The sequence below is a fragment of the Colias eurytheme genome, chromosome 2 (genome assembly GCF_061535395.1).
Source record: "Colias eurytheme isolate Ceu_HAF_F1 chromosome 2, ilColEury1 Martin Lab GWU primary, whole genome shotgun sequence".
NCBI lineage: Eukaryota > Metazoa > Arthropoda > Insecta > Lepidoptera > Pieridae > Colias > Colias eurytheme.
The window spans coordinates 1,009,711-1,034,251 of record NC_142981.1 but is presented as its reverse complement, the minus strand read 5'-3'; the positions used below and the strand labels follow the sequence as shown (position 1 = coordinate 1,034,251).

At 32.9% G+C, this 24,541-nt stretch overlaps 2 protein-coding genes across 2 annotated transcripts; one reads left to right on the top strand and one right to left on the bottom strand.

Annotated features, from left to right (window-relative positions):
* Positions 1–2,427: 2,427 nt before the first annotated feature.
* LOC149910056 (transcription factor SOX-14-like) lies at positions 2,428–11,472 on the bottom strand. Its single transcript, XM_090108129.1, has 3 exons — positions 11,226–11,472; positions 2,748–3,042; positions 2,428–2,589 (listed from the first exon to the last, which is right to left on the bottom strand). Exons 1-3 carry the CDS (start codon positions 11,426–11,428, stop codon positions 2,428–2,430), a joined length of 660 nt encoding a protein of 219 aa, XP_089964255.1. The 5' UTR covers positions 11,429–11,472.
* A 9,664-nt stretch (positions 11,473–21,136) lies between these two features.
* LOC149910055 (transcription factor SOX-14-like) lies at positions 21,137–22,569 on the top strand. The gene has a single exon (XM_090107164.1). It carries the CDS (start codon positions 21,335–21,337, stop codon positions 21,962–21,964), a length of 630 nt encoding a protein of 209 aa, XP_089963290.1. The 5' UTR covers positions 21,137–21,334; the 3' UTR covers positions 21,965–22,569.
* Positions 22,570–24,541: the final 1,972 nt, after the last annotated feature.

Here is a 24,541-nt window from a genome sequence, read left to right as displayed (position 1 = left end):
AAAAACAATATTTTCAATTATAATAAAAGTATTGTGGCACTACAATAAAATAAAAAACTTAAGAATTATATTCAATAGTAAAATATTCAAGGTGCTCACCTTTTATTCACGGACTCTACAAATGTTTGTCAAATCTTAGAAAAAAGGACAAATAATGTTTTTTATTTATACAATCTTTACAATAATTATCTTACATGATATGTTTACTATTCGAGAATTACAATTATCAGATTTCTAAAAAGAAAATATTCTATTTTATAAACAGGTAGGTACGCAATTGACAAAAAATCTAATGCTTTTTTCAATGAAATGGGAATCAACTACCTTTCTTTTAAAAATAATATAAAAGCGTTTTATTTTTTTAAACAAAATGAAATTTAAAATTTCAACATTTCTCTGTTATTTTTATTAATTTTAAACGCTATCGTAAAAGTTTCAGTACATAGTATTTAATTTATCTAATTTATGAATATTGCGTGGGATGCTTATAATTAATATACAATAATATAGATACCTATTTTGCTACTATATACATATATTATGTTTCATTTTCATATCTATTAACCTTTTAACGTTAAAATTAACATTGATATAAATCGGGAAGACATATTATTTCGTTCAAAAATAAATTGAAAATTTATTAAAATATATAAATTACATGGAAGTTAAAAAATGTAAACATAATTTATATCAAAAGAAGCAATTAAAATTATTAGTCCGGGATACATCGCCCATTTTTGCAAGTGATTACTATCAAGCTAATTTTTCGTGAGTAGCTTTATTTTGATGAGATGCCCAATAATTTCATGTACGAAACTCTCGATTGTGGTAGCTTACAGAGGTAACAAGGATAAAAATTTTTGATTTGACGGTTCTCAAATATTTATTACGCAATTTGTAGGACAATATGTCTGTTGAATTATATAAGTATTAAATAAGTGAAAATAAAAAAATCAGCTGGTTAGTAATCATTTATGATGACTTCGTTATCGATATACATTGAAAAGGGGGACTCTTTGATCAAACCATAGACTTTGTAGGACAAATATTTTTTCGAATAAGTAATTTAGATAATTATCTTGAGATTGAACAAAAAAAAACATTCAGTTAGTAATTAATATTTGAGAACCATCAAATCAAAATATTTTATCCTTGTTTCCTCTGGTAGCTACCACAATCGAGAGTTTTGTACATGAAATTATTGGGCATCTCATCAAAATAAAGCTACTCACGAAAAATTAGCTTGATAGTAATCACTTGCAAAAATGGGCGATGTATCCCGGACTATATTAACATTTAAACAATAATTCGAGTAAGGTTTTAAAACGTTATTTATCATTCAGTCTTACCAAACATACATTTAACCATTTAACAATTTTACACGTTTTTATCTTGTGTTCTTTATACATTTGTTTGTAATCCATACTAATATTATAAATGCGAAAGTAACTCTGTCTGTCTGTCTGTTACTCAATCACGCCTTAACTACTGAACCAATTTGCATGAAATTTGGTATAGAGATATTTTGATACCCGAGAAAGGACATAGGATAGGTTTTATCCCGGAAATCCTAAGGGAACAGGTTTTTCTTTGAAAACGCGGGCGAGGCCGCGGGCGGAAAGCTAGTTATTTATATTTCAAAAGAGCTTTTAAAGTAATCAAATTTCGCTTTAATTTACTATAATGTTGAAAATAGGAAGTTAAAAAGAAAATCTCCGATTCTTACTTATTCCTGAATCCTGTACATCCTTATTTCTTAATCATTGTTATAAGTTCACTCAAACAGTCAAAAAAATGATAGCTGTAAACAAACAGCTTCGTAAACCTGAAGTCTTGCCATCTTTATTACATGATACCTACATCTAATTCTATGTCATCATATCTTGCGTCAGTTAGAAATTATCGTGATGTCCCATCATAATATGGATGACCGGAAAAATGATCTAATATTATTTGCCATTGCCATAATTGTTGACCATAATACAGCCGCGTTTCCACTAGGGAACATTTGATCGCAACATGTACGACAATGTTGCACAACAGAGTGCGACGTTGCCAGCTTCACGCATCATGATAGATTATTGTTATTGTTACCACTGTCGCGGCCGATGCATTCAGTACTAGTAATTCCTGTAGAGTCTAGGGATGTCGACGACTGACATAGTAGTAGAGCGTAGATAGAGAATGTTGTTAAACAAAAGTTCCACGCTAACTTTCGACATCTTGCACGTCATGTTGTGCAACATATCGCGACAAATGCTGCCTTGTGGAAACGCGGCCTTCTGTTGTCTAGACGTCTGGTAACCTAGACTAGGTTATAATCTAGGTCCTAATCTAAATGCTATCCGGAGTGCTGCTATCCCTCTCCGTGGATGTGGAGGGCCGCTCCCAGTGCGAGTAGGGCCGCGCCGGGAGGGCGACCGGCCTTCATATAACGTGCTGCGGGGGCTCTTCGTCCTTCATGAGGATGTAGGCCACTGGCCGCTTGACGTCCGGGGGAGGGGAGGGGGTGCGGCGCGGGGGACAGCCGCAGGGGGACAGCGCACTGTTGTACAGGGCACTGCTGTATAGAGCCCCGCCGTATAGAGCCTGCAAGGTTACACCGTGGAGTCTTCTTGTGTGTGGTCATGCTTATCGAATTTCAATTTTTAACAGTCTAAGACTAGGTCTATGCGACGGTACTTCGGATGGTTTTGTTACAGTTACATATAAAATCTGTAATAATGTCTCAAAAAATGGGATCTCACCTGTAAATGCGCCAACTCCGCCGCCAGTTTTCCATCATCGGATGGTATCTTGGCGAACGGATAGAACGGGTATGGTAACGGTGGAAAGAGTCTGCCCAGATCTGGTTTATCCTGCAGTAAATGGTGTGGTACAGGTAGCTGGGGGACTGGTTGTGGTAGTGGTGTCACCAGGCGTGGTACTGGCGCCATCAGCCCGGAGATATTGAAGCCGAATTTGGGCTCTTTCTTGACTAATGCTTTGGGCTTCCTTCGCGGCCGGTACTTGTAGTCAGGGTGCTCTTTCATATGGAGTGCTCTGGAAGGGAAGGTTTAATAAATATCGTTGTTTTTATGAAACTTCCGAATTAACCTTGTTGAGAGATTCATTTAATATTGGGAGCTTTAATCATATAAATCGAAAATACTCCTAAGAGAAAAATATATATAAAGTAATAAAACGAAATGTTGCTGAATATGTTTGGCCTAAAAATTAGAGAAGAATAACACATTTTCCAAAAATTTGTAAATATTATGAGAACATAAGCACAAAATGTTCTGATTTTCTTCTAGTAGTCTATTTGACTGATAAGCATCTAATCTAGCGACACAACAAATCATTATTTATCGTAATCAGCATGCAACGCCGTCGATCCTATCTGCGCCCATTCCATATCCAATTTGTAGCAATTCAACGCTGTAACTCGATTCAATCGAGTTTTAACTTTATAACTCATACATAAGTTTTACAAAACGTCACAATGAAACGCCACCGGGCAGAATAACATTATTATTTATGCAATAAAGCGTACAATTGTCGCCCGCCGCCCTTAAAACAACAATGTCAATTGAACAATACTCGGATTATTGCATTGTCCTGTCAGAATCTATGTTATTCAGCGCCCATCACTATGTCTCCAATGCGTATAATGTAAACGCGACTGTATTCAGTTGAAATAAAGTATACATTCGTATGAATGGTTTCGCAGTTGGAACGTTTAGTGCTGGCCGGATTGCCGACAGTGTCCGATTATGCGAGCTTTGTGATAGAATCGCGATTGTCAGCTAGTCGATTGTAATTATTCGAATGGAGTACTGAGGGTTGATAGTTGAGGTTTTCGAATACTGTTTGCTGAATACTGCTTGAATAATAAAGGACTAATTTTATAAGGTCATGGGTATTTGGAACGCATCAAATTTAATGATCTTTAAAGTAATGGGAATGAATCTATAATATAGGTACCTATTTGCACTTTGCAGCTCTGTCATGGTCCCATTTTATGTAGGTATATCAAAGAAACAAAAAAGATTCATGGAAGCGTTTAAATATTGTACTTACTTAGATATGATAAAGCGCTTTTTTATAGACAGTTTTATTGAAAAAAAGAAACAGAATCAGAAAATTTATTTAATTTAAGAAATGTACCTAGAGTACCAGAAAACTTTTATAGAATAATGCTTTTCGTTTATTTTATTTTGTTGACTTATCTAAGTGTATTTTAATGCAATTTTAATCAGTAGTTATTCTTAAGTGTATCTACTATCTATCATCATTAATTCCAAAGTAGAGCTATACCTACTTCGTCACCAAGAAGTTATAAGAGCTATACTTCGTCACCAATAACCTTCCATCTTGACCTCTACAAGCCCTACAGTATCAACAACTGTGGTATCAATTTCGACACAAGGAAAAAATTGTCTTTCATATCGAGAATCGTATCAATGTTTACACAATTCGATTAACTCCGCCAAAAAACTGTCGGATAAACGATATCTCTTTTTATATCGATATTCGTGTGTTTTTCTTGGCTATCGTGTTTGTCAAACAAAATAATGAAGGAATTGATAGTGCGGTGCATTGACCTCAAGTTTTGGGACCAGTGGACACGGTGGCTATGACTTCGTATTATTGCTTTCTTGGAACTGTGTTTTATTAAGGGAGATGAAAAAATAATGCAGTTTAAGAAAAATAATGGTAATTTCTTAATCAACAACAACATCAAATGAATTTGAACTATCCGTGATCCTACCATTATTTTGTGCATATAATAAACAATTTAAATAATTTTATAGAGCAACAGTATAATAATAATTAAAACACTTTATTTTCAATGCAGAAACAACAAAATAACAATACACAAAGATACGTACTTACCAGTTACCTACTTCGGTTTTAATCACAAATCGTAATTAATTTTGCCTAGAGCACCTAATGGATATTAAAAATTACTTAATTCTACCCTAAAATTTCACGTAATCATAAAACTCTACCTTCAAATCAATCTTACATGTATCCTTCATTCATCCTTTAGTTAAACAAAAAAATTCACGCGTAAATCCATATCCACACACTAGCGATAAAATTGATATGACAAACGATGAAACACATAAAAAGCTAAGACATTGTTGTTTGTCTGTATTGGAATTGTGTCTGATCAAACAGGCCGATAAGCAGGCAAACAGGGGAGCGCCTTTGACCATAGTGACCGATAGCGGGACACGTGGTTCCCAATTTGTTATTCAGTGTTTAAATTTGTATAAAAGGTAAAGAATAGAGTCTTAGAACTGGGTATTAAGAATGAAAATTTCTTGATGTTTAAACGGTACCTAAATGTTAGTAAAGTTAAGAAGGACGCGTGACATCTTCTTGTTTCTGTAAAAATGTTTGTTGCAATAGTTAATATTTAGCTCATTAATATTGTTATGTTGTTATAATAATCTGTATTAAAAACCTATTACTATATCGTCCTCAAAATGTGTTTTTATTTTGTTTGATCACATGCGACGTTTTACAATTTACAGTAAGCCGACACAGACGGCCACATTTCCACATTTTGATTCTGATGCAAACTTATAATTTCACCATTTCAATGATTATTTTATTAATAAATAAGTACTTAGGTATTAATGGTGTTGAGTAACAGTAAATATAAATTTAAATAGGTAGGTATCATAAAAAAACGAAAATCGAAATTTATTTTACATATTATGTTTCTACATAAACCCGAAGGTAGAGTTGTGAAAAGCGCTAATAAAAAATGTTTTAAAATTAATTTTTTAAATAATAATAAGTAGCAATATTTTAATCGTTTACATATTCATTATGTGTCCTTATATGATGACAGTAAATTACTGTACAATTTCCTTGCAAAACTCATTGAAAAGTTGCATTATGGGAAGTTACAGAACACTCATACTCTAGGGTTACCACTCATATAAATATAATCATAGAATTACATAATGTTATAGATTTGAACTCATTTTCATTTATAAAAGTCAGCTTAATGGAAAACTAATAAGTATATACTGACAACCAATTGATACACAATTAAAAAACGACGATTTAGCTATAATTTAACGTACTCTATTACTTATAGGTAGTATAATTTGTTTTGCACAGCTATGATTGATTTTTCTAAAAAAAACGAGCACTCCACCGAAAAAAACACGAATTGTTTTTTTTTTATAATTAAGTATCCGTAAAAAAATACCATCACTTATCGAAGTATTTTATTGTATTTTTTTGTAATAGAGTCTCCGTATCAACGCTATACGTCTGACAAAACTTCGACAAAGAAGGCCAGCTATTACGCCCATGAACAAATCCACACAGACTATCCAAGCAAAGCTATAACTGGACATAAAATCCATTTTAAAACCCTTTAGTAGCAAAAGACGCGACATATGATAGGTAGAGAAAAACAAAGGCGTAACCCTAGCGCAGACGGGAGCATAAGCTTGTTTTTATAGCCCTGCCGGCCCGTGATAACGTGCCACCCCTAACAATGCCAGATATTATAGCCGTGAATACTAGATAATTGTCTTTGGGGCGCTTTTTGCAATTGATTTGTTATGATCTATAGATAGCTGGATGCAATTAGATTGCGTGGGGTTCGTTTGTTGAATGGGAGTTGATAGACTATTCTTAGTTGTATCTACTGGCGGTAAGGAAAATAAAGCTTCTATTGAAAACTGGTAAATGACTGTTAATAGATGAACTCGTTAATTTTCTGAGAATTATAATAACTTGAAAACTATTAATATTATGAAATTGGTTCTTTGCGCCATTTATTCTAGGAAAATCAACTTTTATGAAATCTTGTGGCAGTTTGCAGTACGGTAATTGTATCTATTTTTTGGATGCAGAGATAAATTAAATTTATGTACGTTTTAGGTTTTAAATTGAAACTGTATCAAAGTTTTTTGGGTAATTTTTTTAGAGCAGGCTCTAGGCTACATAAAAATCTGTACATTTCATGAATCTCAAAACTTTCAAAAGCATCCTTACATCTCATAACAATTCTTAATATCAAAAGTATATTTAAAAACTAAACACTCCAAGATAGTGCAAAAAAGTGACAATACATTTATCAAACGGCCCTAATTCAAACAGAGTGAGTGGGATAAGGAACACAAACATCCGGAGTAGTGTCTTATTTGTTCATCCACTGTATTGTGGGTTTATATTTTTATATGATTAACTAGGGACCGCCCGCGACTTCGCCCGGCCTTGATAACTGAGCGATGTTTGGGAGGGACGATTTTTGTTAGAAACATGGGTAATTTGTACGTTTTGATTGTGGCTTCTAGATTAGTTTAAGTATCCAAATAAATATTCTCTTGTACACAATCTTATAGGTGCACTAAATAATATTTTTTAGCGTAGATATGTTTCACATTTACAAATGAATTCCAATTGAGTACCTAGGTACCTAATTACACGAAATCGTTATAATCTATACTAATATTATAAAGCTGAAGAGTTTGTTTGTTTGTTTGTTTGTTTGAACGCGCTAATCTCGAGAACTACTGGTCCGATTTGAAAAATTCTTTCGGTGTTAGATAGCTCATTTATCGAGGAAGGCTATAGGCTATATATATCATCACGCTACGACCAACAGGAGAGGAGCCACGGGGGTGAAACCGCGCGGAGCGGCTAGTGCTGTATATTTACATTTCAGTAGCACACCTTCTATTTTTCTTATGAAAAAAAGCCAATAAGGTAACTACAAGTAGGAAACAACTCTTCAACATAATCTACTTTTCAATGTGTAAGTATGTATTCGTTTAAACTTAATATGTACCTACTCAGCTGATCTACATGATGGTGTACAAAGTGGTTAGGTATAATTCGAACTATCTTATAAAATCTAAATTTTCGATAAAATAGTTGTACATCTAAGAGCCGATTTTTCAATCCTTGGTTACGGACTACGGTCTACGGACAATTACAATACATTTTTGAAATGGTAGTTTAATACGTTATTCGATGAATGGATTGAAAAATCAGCCCTAAATCTAATATACCTACCGTCTAATTATACATCATGCATATCTCTGATCTCATAAAAAAGCTTCATTTACCGCTATACAATTTCGTGTAGTTACCTAAACTCATGGATGGGGTAAAAATATTATAAAACGAACAACTCTAGATACAATACCTATTACTTACCTATTGAATATACATATAAGAAAATATGATTTGATATTGAATATTCTCTAAAATAAACATTATTGTGACAAACATGGCTTATTTCGATTTAAAAAAAATAACAATAATTGAACTGACATTTATATCACATTAGTGGTCCGCCCCGGCTTCGCCCGTGGTACATATTTCGCAATAAAAGGTAGCCTATGTCCTTTCTCGGGTATCAAAATATCTCCATACCAAATTTCATGCAAATTGGTTCAGTAGTTTAGGCGTGATTGAGTAACAGACAGACAGACAGAGTTAGGTACTTTCGCATTTATAATATTAGTATGGATTTAAAGTATGTATAATGTATATTCCATTGTAATCTAAACTCCCTAAACCCGAAAGAAAATTTTTAATTGAAAAATTGTTAATGATCGTCACATAACGTCACGATAAATTAATTTGGCTCCACATGATTGCCAGTTTATCTAAATTATATTCAGTATGATTTGAATATTTGACCGCCTCCTTGGTACAGTGGTTGACGCGTGAGCGTAAAGGGGTCCTGGGTTCGATTCCCGGTGGAGACGAAGAAAAAAAAATTGTCTCGGTCTGGCAGGACACAGAAGGCTGATCACCTACTTGTCCCTAAAGATAATCGATCAGTGAAACAGATGTATGAATAATACATCTGCCCCTTACCCCACTAGTGGACATGGGACTTCACTTCTATGATTTGAATTTAGATAGATAAATAGATATCTGTTCACAAAAAGATCCAAGAACAAAGTTCGTCAAGTGGCAACAAATTCAAAAGCCTCGGCCCTCTGTTTAACTAATTTAAGAGCTTATCTACCACTTTTTGTCTTCCTTGATAACTAACAGGTGTTCGTTTTGTCTAGTGATAAAATTATCCTAAATTAAATAGTGGAAACCGTTGTTTGTTGACCTTGTTCAACCTTTATAACCCTGTTAGGTTTGTAAATAAATTAATTTAGAAGATCCTTCCCTTGAATAGTTAAAGTTTACCTAATTGTGGGTAGTTTATAATTTTTTAGATTATTTATTTATTTACTCTTTATTGCACACAAAGATTGACAAAAAATTTATATTAGACCTAATTATAACCATGATTCGGTATTTTTTCATAAGATATAGTCACAGAATAGTTAATAGAACAGACATAGTAAAGGGATGAAAATTAGACCTTGAATTCATAGTTTTATAAAATTTGGGAACATGTCTGGTTTTACACTAAAATTATTGTCATATTATACCTACTAGGTGTTAAAAGATATGGATTGGTATGCGTAACTCGCAAAAAGAATTTAAAGAACCCAAGGAAAGGATATATTTCTTAAAATAAAGCAATTTTTTGTTTCAATTGAATACCTACATAGGAAAATAAATACCAACAAAATTTTCTAAGATAGATTTCAATTTGTTTAAAATAACATTGCTAGCTGCAAGCTTGTAAAATCTCTTTATTGACCGTGATCAATTGACTAAGAAGTAAGTGAAAAACGCATTTAATATTATTAAATACAGATTATAGTTGAACACAAGTACCTACAGTCAAATCATATCAAATATCATTGATAAAAGTAAGTAAATAGGGGAGCGCCACTTAATATTTTTTCTCTTTTCTGATAAAGTATTAAAATCCCGTCTGTTAACAAGTGAAATTACAGTTAGTTATGTACTATATTTTAATCGTTTCTAATAAGCACCATACACATCCATACTAATATGTATTATAAATGCGAAAGTATCTCTGTCTGTCTGTTACTCAATCACGCCTAAACTACTGAACCAATTTGCATGCAATTTGGTATGGAGATATTTTGATACCCGAGAAAGGACATAGGCTACCTTTTATTGCGAAATATGTACCACGGGCGAAGCCGGGGCGGACCTCTAGTAATGCATAAAACATTTGCGGCGACTCAAAAATATAGGTAACATCTCATACCAAAAATTCAAAATATCACATACGATAATAATTACTATGTCTAATAATTATTTAATATACCTACCTAATTTATAAATATTATTGCTATATGGTTAGGTATTTATGAAATCAATCTATTTCATTCTAAACGACAATAACTAAACAAAGAAACGTTTTCCACATTATCTTTGGATAAATTATTTATTATCCAAAGATATTTAGTAGGAACTCTTATTATTTATCATAAATAATAAGAGTTCCTACTAACACTTATATTAGTAAGGGTATACTGAATATTAAAGAGGAAAAAGCATTGTACAGGATATTACAGAGGTAGCAAGAGGTATTTCATTAGTTTGTGATTCCAAACACTCAATAATAATTTAATGTAGAGCTTGCTCTATTAGCGTCTTTATGTAGCGTTTCATTGTTTTTTAATATTAATTTGACTTAATTCCTACAATATGTCTACCTACATAATATTATTGATTTATCGAATATGTATAAGGAAATGTAGGTACCTATAGGTAGATAATTAAAATAGGTATGCTATTTAAAATATCCCATTACGCCGCATGCAAATGAGAAAATATTTTTAACATCAGCTCAAACTCAAAAAGTTTGACATAGTAAAAATAATTTACCTGTCGTTTTGAATTCAATATGAACGAAAATGTATTTTATTATCTTTTGGTATGCAGAAATAAAAATTGAAAAAATTATAATAACTTTATCATTTTTGAGTTTCATTTGAAAACTTAAAAAAAATTTACCTAGGTACATTAATATCTACATTTACATTAATACTTACATACCTAAAAATAAAGACGGAATAAACATAATTTAATTTAGATTAAGTATATAAAAGTTATTTTTATCAGTAAATAGTAGGTAAATACTTATTTTAGGTAGATACCTTTAAAGAGAAGAGAATTATTATGAGATTACCTATGTAGAGAATTATCACGAATAAGTAATTTTAAAAATTTATAAGTTATTTTAATGCACTTTCAAAAGTAGGTATAGTTAATTTAAAAAGATTATAAGTAATTTTAATTTACTCCGGATCACTTAAAAAAAATATTTGAATAGGTACTTATGTTTGAAAATGATTACAAACGTGACTTACCTTAATCTCTTCGCTTCATCTATGAACGGCCGCTTCTCCATCTCCGTGAGAAGTTTCCACTCCGCCCCCAAACGTTTGGAAATTTCTGAATTATGCATTTTTGGATTATCTTGTGCCATCTTACGTCTTTGTCCCCTGGACCACACCATGAAAGCGTTCATCGGCCTCTTTATATGATCTGTGGGCTGTTTTCCGAGTGACATGTTTGATTAAAACTTTTTAAACTGCGCAAAAACTTCAAACTAAATTCCATGCACTGCCATTATCGAATTAAAAAAAAGTTAAATGTCAATTGGAATTCGAATTTTCGAAATGAGAACGTGCCGGTTCCCGCGCGCTCGTGAAAAGCTTCCGAAAGCTCAATGCGCTTTTCTTGGCTGTCGTTAGCGGGCTGATAGTGCCCCCTCTCCCCGCGCGCAGTGGCCAATGAGCGGCCGTCGTGGGCGGACGTTCGTGCCGCATTGGCTGAGGCGCTGCCCGTCTCCAACTTGCAACAGGTGACGTGCTTGTTAGCATGTTTATTAGTTCGCATCTTTTTTTAAATCTTGGACGAATCGATTTTTGAATGTTTGCGGTTGTTGCGAATTCTTGTTAGGTCGTTCATTAGTGGCGGGTAATAGTTGTGCACGTTGTGCACTATTATTTTAAGGGTCGTGTCACACTGTATCTTTCTGCTATACATTTTAATTCTCATATAATAAAATAATAATTTTAAAATTACGATTTAACTTGTAGGTATGATTTAAAGTAATAATAACAACTAGGTATATTAAATAAAGGAAAATAGTTAAGTTTATTTAAAAGTGGAATGATCTAATTAAAATTATAATAATTTGCCAATTTTTCATGTAGGTAGGTACCTTGCTAAATAGCAACTTAATAATTTAATGTAGGCACCTATAGGTATCTGGTCGCTAATTATTGACCAAACAAATTATTAAATTGAAATATTAAATAAGCAAAACTACCTTTAAAATATTATAGTTTTTAAAAATGCTTACAACTGCAACGTAACAAACTGAATGATATCGACTTCATTTTTTCCATTTTGTCCTGGATCTTTCCGAGTGGAACCGGGATGAGTAGGTAGTACCTATGTAAAAAAGTGTAATTTGTAAATGATAAACATAAGAATTCTTATAGGTATTAAAATCATAGCTTAGTACCTATCTCTTTTGTTAAACAGGTACCTAATGTACCTAAATCTAATTTAAAATGTAGAGTGAGGTAGAGTTATCTAATTTTATAACAGGAAGACGTTAATAAATAATAATAATCTATGTTTTAGTAGGTACTAGGTAGGTACCTACTAAATAAGAAACTGCACTTACCTAAATACAAAAAAAACAAATTGTGTAGAATTTATCCTCCCAAATGTAAAAAAGGTGAAAAGGAATATTATTTTAAACGGGGAGGTATTATACCCTGTGGAATCGACTGTTTTTCTTGGTTTGACATTAGATGAGAAGCTTCAATGGGGGGCCCATGTTACCACCACCGCTGCTAAGCTCAGCTCAGCTGCATATGCAGTTAGAAGAATAAGGCATCTCACCGATGAAGAAACGGCTAGATTGGTTTACTTTAGCTACTTTCATAGCATAATGTCCTATGGAATTCTGCTATGGGGCAGGGCTGCAGATATAGAAACTATATTTATATTACAGAAAAGAGCCATACGCTCTGTATATAATTTGCGTGCTCGAGACTCACTAAGAGATCTCTTTAAGAATACTGGTATCCTTACTGTACCGTCGCAGTATATATTTAATAATATTTTATATGTACATAATAACGCTTACTTACACACAAAAGTAGGAGATAGACATTGTTATGACACAAGAAACAGAAATAAAATTGAAATGCCATTATTCCGGCTAGCTAAAGTTAAAAATTCATTTATGGGCCAAGGTATACGCTTTTACAACAGAATTCCTCATAATATTAAAGAGTTTAATAGTTCTAAATTTAAATCTTATATAAAAAATGTACTTGTCAAGAGAGCCTATTACAGTATTAAGGAATATTTGGAAGATAAAAACCCATGGAGGGTTGTCGCGTAAAAACCACAGGACAGTTCTTTGGTATATTATGATATTACATATGTAATTTGTAAAATTGTAAATCTGACATGATTAAAAAGAGCAACTATGGAGTTTCTTGCCGATTCTTCTCCGTAGATACTGCTTTCCGAATCGGTGGTAGTTAAAAACATGTACTTAATGACGTTTCAAAAGTGCTTCTAGAAGAAGTCTAATTGAATAAATAAATGTTTGAGTTTGAGTTTGAGTTTGAGTTTACCTTACACTCTCAGATACAACCAGTTTATTTAGACCTTCGCGATGTATGGCAGCTTATAGGTACGTACCTAATGGAGACCACGATAAATTTTTTGGTAAGTTAAAATTTAAATGTTAGGAAACGACACCAGCTGTTTTTTCATTAACGTTATGTACTTATGTAGGTCAAAAATCAGGATAGGTTAGGAAGGAATAAATAGTTTAAATCTTATGTTTTAATATTTTATTATGACAACGATGACATTTAAATGAGTAGGTACCTAAGTAGTAAGTACCTACCCGGAATCAATTTAAATATTAGTTTTCCGCCCACGGTTTCGCTTGTGTGCATTTTTTTGCTCTATTTTTATGACAAAAAATATCCTCTATCCCAAAGTAGGAGATACAGTTTTCTTTCAAAAACCTATTTCACTTAAGTATACCTATATCACTCTATCTAGGTAATGGTTTTGGAGTAGGTACATACCTAACATGTAAATAAGAGACTGAGCTAATTTAATTTTAACAGGTGATAGGAGAGAGGAAAACGAAATCGCTAATTTTTAGAGTTCTGTGTCCCGAAAGGAAAAAAAAACGAAACCCTTATTACCTTGTTGTCCGTTTGTCTGTCTGTTTGTCATTATACACTTTTTCAAAGGAACGCGTGGAGGTATCAAGCTGAAATTTATATTTTATCCACAAGTCTACGGTCCCTTGAAGCTGTGAAAAACAAACTTATAAGCCAACACAATAAAAAAAATAATGCTGCAATTATTTGCAAATTTCGGCATGTGGGAATCAAAACATATGGGCTACCTACCTACTCCCGTGAAAACAGAATCTTGAAATTTGGTCCTAGCAACGTCTTACGTCACGTAGTATGTCACTATTATATATTCTGGCAACGGGAAAATTGCGAAAATAAACAAAAAATGTTGTGTGGTTTTATGAAACCACGGTAAAAGTGAAACTGTTCGAACGGTTCCGAACACTGCTTTGTGTAGCGCATGTCGCGTGTCGGTCGGCTGCCGAGTAGGTATACCTACGCGGCAGCCGCGATACACGCGACATGCGCTACACAAACCAAAAAGTTTGAGACGATGTAATAAAAGTTTCACTTTAAAATCAAAAAATAAAACAGGTTTGTGCGGAACCGGTTTTTCATGAAATGAAATAATGAATCTTAATAAAATTTCCACTCTAAAATTTTCAAAAACATATGACATTTTTTAAAAGATTAACTTTTGACTCTATAAAATCTTAAAAGGATTAGAGAAAAATGTATACCACACAGAGCAAACTTTTTGTTAGCCATAGTATATTGTAAGTAAGTAAGTAAGTAAGTAAGTTTATACAGGGTTTATACAAATTGCTAACTATTATACTAGTGTATAAATGTATACCTGTGTATACCGTAAACACCGCCCGTTTCATACAAACAGGTTTACCAGTGTCTGTTCGTACGTAAAACAATTCTGTGTCGCTACAACGCTCGCACAATATCATGTTATGGAGCGTTTTCGCGCTTCGCTGCCACGCCGCGGGCGTTTTTGCGCGCCAATGCGAAATAATCGCCTAACTACTATACACTTACAATCGAAAACATACTCTATACCTATAAAATAAGGTTGATTTTCCGTTGTTACGGAGGGAAGTTATACCCTTATGGATGAAACAGTTCGTAGACTATTATGTAGGTATATTGAATACATCTTTTATATTTACACGGTTATGTAAAATGGTCTGTTAGCCTCGTTGATGTGTTTTTGATTTTATTATGAATTACGTAAAATTGGACTCGAATATGGTTCGGCTCATTTGTTAGGTAACTCTGTCGGTAAGTATCTCACTTGATACTAGGTACAGACTATAAACCCGAAACTAATTACAATGAGACAAAAAACTAATTTCTCGAATAAGTATAAACGAACGCACCTCTTCCTTATAAGGCTGATAACTGATAAGTGATAACACTTTCTCAAAACCTCTTGTGAAAAACCATGGGCGGTGTTGATCGCTTGCTACCAGGCGACCCACCAGTTCGCTTGCCCGCTTTATAAAAATAAAAACAATAACCAATATAATATCTATATTGTACTCTATTTTGACTTAGCAGGTCACTGCAAGCATTATTAGAATTACCTTGGGCCATTCCAACCTCCCCCCTTGGGCACAGAACGTGACGTAGCATGTTGACTTGCCCGGCAGCGACTCTGTCACACTATTGTTGTTGGTGCTGGCTGTAATGAAATCCATGGGATGACGCAATAATGGATTGACCGGATGTGCCCCGCGGGTTTACGCGCTTTTGAAAATATGAAAATACACAGTATGGTCATCAAGTGTCAAGTTAAAACTTTTGCGATATTTAAATACCAACCCAATTATTAGTTACATAACAAAACTTTTCTGACCGTATTGTAGGTCAACATGTACACAACCTACCTAAATTCCAGGTCTTCCTAATTCTCCTATGAATATTTTTACTTACCTCTAATTTGCCGCTAATGAAATGATTAGGTAATCAGTCCGTCAAATAACATATTATTATAATAAGTAGATATATTAAAAAATAAATAAATAAAATCAATCAGTAGGTAAATATTTTCACAGCAAGTAAAAAGTTTTAGTAAGTAGGTACTTACTGACATGTACATTAATTATAGTGACTACAAAATTTTACTGCCTTAACAAATTTGGAAAATTAAATAGAAAATTGCACCTATAGGTAAATACTTACAGCAATAATATTATGATGATGTTGTACCTAATTTGTAAACTCTATGAAAATCTGGAATGGTTGAAGAATCAACTCGAATCAATAACTAATGAATTAAAATAATTGAAATTCAACTCAAAATTACGTATCGGCACATTCTAAGCTTTGTGAAATATTTTATGCACATTCATTTGTTAATTATTAAAAAAATATTAATCGAAATTAGATAAGCGCGGCGCGGGCGTTCAAAAATCGAACGGTCCGTTTTGTTTTTTTTTTTAGTTTTTAAAACTAAAGAAACAGATTGTTGACCAAAGAGTTTTTATACAAAATATTATAAAATTAATAAAATTACAATTTAATACATTTTTAAATGAAAATAAGTAAATATTAAGAATCTATTTAAAGATATTGTGTTGCTTTCACATAAGTGAGTTTTGACAAAGCGCCTTCGCGAATGTCTCGGTATTGAACGGGTGGAAATAAAAATGCTGTATCAATACAGCACGAAATGCACGGTATATGTAATTGAAGATTGTTCTTAAAATATTTATGTAATAATTTGTAGAAGCAGTTTAAAGTTTGTAAAATTGCATTTTAGATGTTAGACGTTTTCAGGAGGGCAAGGAGATTTTACCTACTTAAATTAATTTATGATTATTTTTTTTAATCTAATAGTATAATAAAGTTATTATCATGCTCTCTCAGTTTTTTTCTAAAGATTAAATGTAACATACTTTCTCATAACCTTTACTTTTCTAACTGTCGAGGACTCTACGTCTTAGCTTGAAAGATGTTGTTAAAATATTGTTCGATTCTTCTATTTTTTTTGTTAATAATTACCCATAAATATTTTTTACTAGCTGTGCTCCGCTCCTGTTGGTCTACTTACTACTACCAGTCTGATTTGAAAAATTCTTTCGGTTTTAGATAGCCCATTTTTTGAGGAAGGCCATAGGCTATATATTATCATCCCGCTAAGACCAACAGGAGCGGAGCACTGCGGGTAAAACCGCGGAGCACAGCTAGTTTAAAATAATAATCAAAAATCCCCGGACATATCCGACACCGACGTATCGTGTGTACACACGTGGATGGGATCCAACACAAGAGGTTTTATTATACGAGCCGGGACTTTTCTTTTCTATTCACTCAAAGGGATAGCTGTTTGTTCGCTTTATTTTCATATCTTTATTTAATATAAGTATTAAGTATTATATGTATTTTTCTTTGTTTGCTTGTTTGATTTGCGGGGTTTAGTTTTGCGGAATTTATTAAGATTTATTGATTAATTCTAGTTATTATATTATTTCCTGCCTATGTACGAGAAATTGAAGACTAAATTCAAATAGGCTATCAAAATAAGTATAAAACACAAACTAAAACGTGCTTGCTGTCATCAAGTGAAGATTTTCAGCAGCCGCGGCCTAGAAATTTAGCCGGTAGTGCCGGAGCAAGAAGCAAATGTTTAATTTAGGTTTATTTTATTTATTTATTTAGTGGTTTATTTATTTATAGGTTTCTTGTACAAATGTTGAAATGTGCTTTACTAGGTAACATTCATAATGAGAATAAATATTTTTAAATTCACACTGTTTTATTTTTATATTCAACAGTAGGTATAGGATTCGTAAATTAATTAGGTATTATTGATAATATCTTATGCACAAAACTGATTGATCAACTTTGCTTCAGCAGTTTTTCGTTAACAGTTATATTCTTAAAAAACACCTACCTATCAATAAAATGAAAGGTTTTTTCTTGGCAAGTTCCTGTAAATAAATCTACATAAACATAGATTGTTGGGAGTCGTGACTCACCGCGATTTGAAGCATAAAACGGAGGCTTAAAATTCGCAATAACAATAAGTTACGGCTTATTGAGACTTTTAGTGTTCACGACTTTTGTTAACATTGTTGGTTATACTATTTCATCGTTATACTATAACTTGAAGATCCTACATGTACCTTAACCTATTTTATTTCATGCTATGTAGGTACCTAATAAAGGAATGTGAGTTGTTACGTTGTGATTGTATGGTTGTTTCTGTAAAATGTTATTGTAATTCGGTTGAGATTCTGAATTCTAATGATTATGGCGATATCTGAATATTATACAATTCCTGTTCCAGAAAGGATGCAGTTCGCCAATGATCAGTCGTATACAAGCGAGGAATAATAGAAGGATACCAGTAATTAGTAATCACTATAGCTTAAGATACAATTAGTGAAAGTAAAATGTAGAGTATATCCTAGAATGCCTTGCCTAGAGAGGATTTCACCATAGAAGGCATTTTATAAATACCTTCTATGGTGAAATCCTAAAAAAATAATATTTGATATTCTTACTGAGTACCTATACGTAGTTATGCCATTTTATTATTAGTCTGTGTTTAATATATTTGGTTCTTCATTTGTTTATTATTAGCTATAAGGTAACAAAAAGTCGTGCCGTCGTGTCGGACGGTTAAAAAAGCATCGTCTCCGCGACGACAGGCCAAACGAGAGCTTTTTGTATCTCACATTATAGCTTTATAGGATCTTATTTTCATAAATATAGCGGTTTAAATACCCCCTTTATGTCCGCCGTGATTTACAAAGTGTTGCTAGGCTCGCTGAGTTTACGATTGTACACATAAATTTGCCGGTTTTTAGCTTTTCCCGCGTTTTTCATATCGTTTTTATTGTGTTGCGACTTATGGTTTTGTAAACTTTTGGAAGTTTACGTTTTGATTAGGCTTTGGATTTTTAAACATGGTTTAAAATTATTGTATATCATCGATGGTATCGTACAATGGTATCGCATTATACGATAATTTTTGAAGTGAAACTTCTATATCGGGGTTGGAAAAAAATTTAATGTAACATTTTTCCATTACGCGCCATCTTGACTTAAAAACTATTTATAAAAAATAAGTGTTATATTTTTATACTCCAGTGATACACTATTTATACTCCAGTGTATTATTGAATATGAGTAGGTATAATTTAAATCAAGACATAATCCATACTAATATTATAAATGCGAAAGTAACTCTGTCTGTCTGTCTGTTACTCAATCACGCCTAAACTACTGAACCAATTTGCATGAAATTTGGTATGGAGATATTTTGATACCCGAGAAAGGACATAGGCTACCTTTTATTGCGAAATATGTACCACGAGCGAAGCCGGGACGGGCCACTAGTAATTAATAAAAACAAAATATTTTCCATAATTTATTTTTAGCCACTGTAGCGCCATCTACTTTGAATCGTATAAAGTAATTTTTGTGTAATGCGCCATCTAGTGATAGCGAAATGTCAACAGTTCAAATTTAGAAACCGAAACTTTTAAGGCCCAAACGTGATGCTATTATGTTTTCATAGATGTCACTGAAATAAAAAAGTAGAGAATTAATTTTTTTAAACTTTAAATTTTTAAAGCTTTAAGAAAAATGCAGACTAGCCATTTTTGATTTTTGATGCTTTTTAAATATTTAAATGCCGTTGTATCAATATATCTGTAAATATATATTTTTGAAATTTAGACTGAATCAGATTAAAAAAAATATTTGCAACACTCGACATTTTATAAAATTAAATTTTTACTTAACTATATAGTTGATGAAAATATATATTTATATGAATGAAATATATATTTCATGAATAATAATTATGTAAATCCTAATTTTTCTTTATAGTTATGTTTCAATGTATCGCTATAACCATAGACTAATAATTAAGTATATAATATGTACTACGTATACAACTATAACTCATAAGTACGAAAAATGCACTTGGATCGGTTTTTCTTTTTAATATAGTTGCACTAAGGTTGCTCTTGCTCCTTATACTATAAATATCTCTTTTATATCTACTGAATGTAAGACTGAATGCAACAAAACGAAGCCTATAACCTATGACTGTGCTATGACTTCGATCTTCCATCGAAAATGTTCACAAACAAGGAAGCAGTACCATCAAAGAGTAATTTAATTATTTCGATTTATCAATCCTTATCAACAAAGCTAGACATATTGTGATCAATCGAATGAATGGTGTATTGTGGTGTGGTCTATGGGCACACCTTGCACAGATAACATAATACTCGTACCACAGACTAATAATAATATACTATGTACCTATACAACTAGTACCTTGGGTCTGTCACAATACTTATCTGCATCTGTAATGCGAAATGAATGGAAACTAATGTATTGGGATATATCCATTTTATTTAGGACGTGGTACTTGTACAATTTACAGCTATAAAATCGATACCTATCAATAAGATAATATTTCAAATTTTAATGTATTAAAAATGCTTCAAAATCAAAATCGGCGAGCTAACGAATCGGCCTAGGTACCTAGGTACTCCAATTTTATGTGGAATTACGAAAAAAAAATAAAGCAAGCATTCTTAACCTTTTTGACATTGTTGATTCAGTTTATATAAAAATATACTTATTTGACTTTTATATCCTATTTATAAAAAAAATATACAAGTACATACAATATAATTTAGAATCCCAGAGATATTAGGTAATAAAGTGAGGTAAATGGTCGTGTATCACAGCACCATCCAGGTCACTGCCACCAAAAAGATAACAAATAAAAGCACCATGTATCCGCAGCTTTACTAACCTCTGTCTCTGATCCTGCCATTCAGACTTCCTCCGATTATCTCGCAGAAAGCAATCGCTTGATAAGGCTAACTGTTTAATAGATCACTGCGCAGGCGCGCCTTACACAAAACATACCAGTATCATTTGACAATTTGCGAGCAATCACGGCATTGTCGCCGCTCTTTATTCAACATCAGATAATACATGAAAATTGTCATGACCATTGTGTCCGCGCTTTTGTTGCTTTAATGACTGCGCTCCGATTTAGTTTGCTTCGAAAACGGTCATCAGTTCACATTTGTACGCCCATCCGATCGGTTCGGAACATCAGGCAGTTCAAACAGAGAGAATAAAAGGTTATTGCACATAGTCATAGCTTTCGATTCTTCTAAATGCAGACTCTCAAGCTAAAATTGGTGAAATCTTGGCGTGAATTAAAGATCTGCAAAACAATGGTCATTAAGTCATTGGTACGTATTTTGAAGCTGTAAAACATGTAATAGTTAATCATGGCATATCCATTGGACGCTCAGATCAAACCGATACAGAAGCTGGCGAAGAATTCCAATCCGTACCACATAAAGCGACCGATGAACGCTTTCATGGTCTGGTCGAGGTTGCAGAGAAAGAAAATATCGATGATGAACCCGAAGCTTCACAACTCAGAGATTTCAAAGCGTCTGGGCTTGGAATGGAAGAGTCTGGACGAAGCAGAGAAACGGCCATACATAGATGAAGCTAAGCGTTTAAGGCTAAAACACATGCACGATTATCCAGATTATAAATATCGGCCGAGACGGAAGAATCGACTGGAGACTACGTACAGCACGACAATTTACTCACGAGATTCCTTCGTTGAGATGGAACCGAGATCTGACTACCAAATGCCAATAAGCTATTCAGATCCTCAATATATGTACAATAACATGATCTATTCGCCGATCAGCCAGCCATCTTTCGTGCCAGTGAGGAAAGAAGAAATACCTATAGATGTACGACCTCTGCCGTCAATTGAGAGCATTTCTCCGAGACCTTTTGCGGTGGTGAACCAGCAGATGATGGTGAAGGCGTACCAGAATCTGCATTATGTGCCTGATGATGTGGCTAGGATATCGTATTATCCCTTTAGTGTTCAATAGATTTAGTGGTATTAGAAGTTCTGTATATTTTGTCTAAGAATCGGAAAATGGACGTTTCTTACGTTATGAGATATACATACGACAAATCTACATTATAATTTGTAGGAAATAGATTAGGTATATTTATTAACGTATTGATTAGTTCTGTGATGTTTTAAAACTAGTTACTTCCTTATTTATTCTCATAGAAATAGAAATAACGTTATAGTTCATTGAAATGTTACATTTTTTAGGCCTTACCTCGCATTTTTTAGAGGACGCAATTTTGTTTTTTTGATATGTAGGGGGGGTCAGTGTGAAGCTAAAACCAAGTTTGTGGGGTCGCCACCCTTGTCCCACGGCCGCCATCTTGAAAATAGCGGTTGGAATGGTTTTTACGATAGGTATACACATAAAAAAAATAAAATTGCGTCCTCTAAAAAATGCAACCCCAAATGTAACTTTTCAATGGAGTATTAGGAAATTGTATCATTAAAACTGATTATTATTTATTAACAGCTTGTCATTTCGTACCTTTTCAGTATCAATGAACAATATTTATGGGAAACTGAGAGAAACAAATGAGAATATCATACATTCTTTAAAAATGACTGTTTGTACTAATGGTACTATTTAATAATAACAATTTTCAATATTTTTTTAAATATTAATGAGTCGTAATATACAATTTTCCCCTATATAGTACCTTAAATATCCAAATCCAAAGTTTTAACGCATAAAAATCTTAATGCTATGGTATAATCAATAATGGTTGTAGATATTTTCTTGAATCAACGCATACATAGCCCGGGTGAATGGCTAGTATACTACCTAAACTACATAGATATCTATCTCAATCAGAATAAAAACAGTCGTTTACAAGAAAAATGGTTACTTCCGCGAACGGTTGGAAAACATCTCACCCTGTCATTTCCCGAATTATTGAGAAATAATGCTATCACGATGACGCGGAGGTTTGCACGGACAGATTGACAGACTGGTAATTGATTGTATGTTTACATTAGGGAGCGGATCGCGTGGGATTTGGTATCTTTCGTTATATCTATGGTAGGTCCTATAGGGTCTTTGTATAAAGTTGTAATGTAGCTATGTAGAATCTATAAGTACTTATATTATAAAGTTGAAGAGTTTGTTTGTTTGAACGAGCAAAACTCAGGAAGGAAGCTACTGGTCCGATTAGAAAATTTATTTCTGTGTCAGATAGCCCATTTATCGAGGAAGGTGGCTATAATATATCATCACGGTAAGACCAACAGGAGCGAACTCAGAGAAGCAATGCGGTTAAAACCGCGGGGCACAGCTAGTTTATAGTAACAAACGTATTGTAAGCCAAAGTAGAGTTAGATAAATCTTGATAAAATATAGAAATACTCAATACTCATACAGATAACAAACACTAAATATTTACTAGTTCTTCAATTAATTTTCCGCTACGTATAAGTCGATAGACAGACAAGCAGCTAGACTTACTTGAACTTAAATAATTAAAAAAAATAGTATTGGATTGTGGCTCGTGGTAGCTTACATATACAATTTCTAACTGTGAAAGCTTTTAAAATTAATACATATCTATATTTTTATTTATTTACAGGCAGCACAAAAAAATGGTATTTTTTTACATTACCCATCCATGAAATCACTCTCATCATCAGCATTCTGAAATATCTATTCCAATTATTTTTTAATCTTTCACTAGGAATCGAACAGAGTATCTTCAATACACTAAATCCAACCACCGTACCACAGCGATAAATTCGCTTAATGCTCCCTTAAAATTAATCCCGTTACATAAAGCAGTAATTAACAATCAATCAAGTAACTATTGCCTTAATCGAAGAGGTTTCAATTAACTTTGTAACTACTTTCAGTTAGATTCAGGCGTTTTTGTAAACATCGTGGCGGCTTGTTATATTTATATGGTGCTGTTAATACCATTAGATATAAAAAATAATTTAAAATTGAAAATGTGATGTTTATTTCAACTGATGAAGAATCAACAAGGATATCTATTGTGTAAAAACATTTTCCCACTATATTATAATAAAACCAACTAGTTAAGTAGTATGTGATTGTGATTATTTTTACAGGTCTCGTCAAAAATTAATCTAACGATATGATATTTAAAATTCTTAAATAAAAATCTTATACGATTAAATTTAAATAATTGCAGCGTTAAAGCTGTGTCAGAAATCAGAATAATAAACAGACTTCCAAATTACACGCGAACACACACAACAATTATTATTATATAATGATTTTTACATACCTAATACCTATTTACCTAGTGTACTAATGATTTTTACACATTATTTACTTGTGTATCAGACACAGGGTTTAAGTTAAAATGAAATCGAGGACTAGAATACAAAATACGGGTATAGATTATTAATTATTGAAAGAAATTACCTGAATTTTGACAGAACAGCTCTTGCAATATCCCACTGAAAGCTGGCTATAATTAAAGAAACCTCACGTTTCTTGCAAATTGCCAGTCGTTCAACAATTTAACCCTTCTTGTTTGAAGTTATTGTAAACGGACTGAATTAGAAATATCAATTTCTGAACTTCAATGTAAAT

Excerpts from the sequence above, each read along its gene's own strand:
- LOC149910056 (XM_090108129.1), bottom strand. The coding sequence starts at position 11,428 with ATGTCACTCGGAAAACAGCCCACAGATCATATAAAGAGGCCGATGAAC. Across the intron at positions 3,043-11,225 it reads GATGAAGCGAAGAGATTAAG|AGCACTCCATATGAAAGAGC; the intron begins GTAAGTCACGTT and ends CTTCCCTTCCAG. Across the intron at positions 2,590-2,747 it reads CGGAGTTGGCGCATTTACAG|GCTCTATACGGCGGGGCTCT; the intron begins GTGAGATCCCAT and ends GTAACCTTGCAG.
- LOC149910055 (XM_090107164.1), top strand. The coding sequence starts at position 21,335 with ATGGCATATCCATTGGACGCTCAGATCAAACCGATACAGAAGCTGGCG.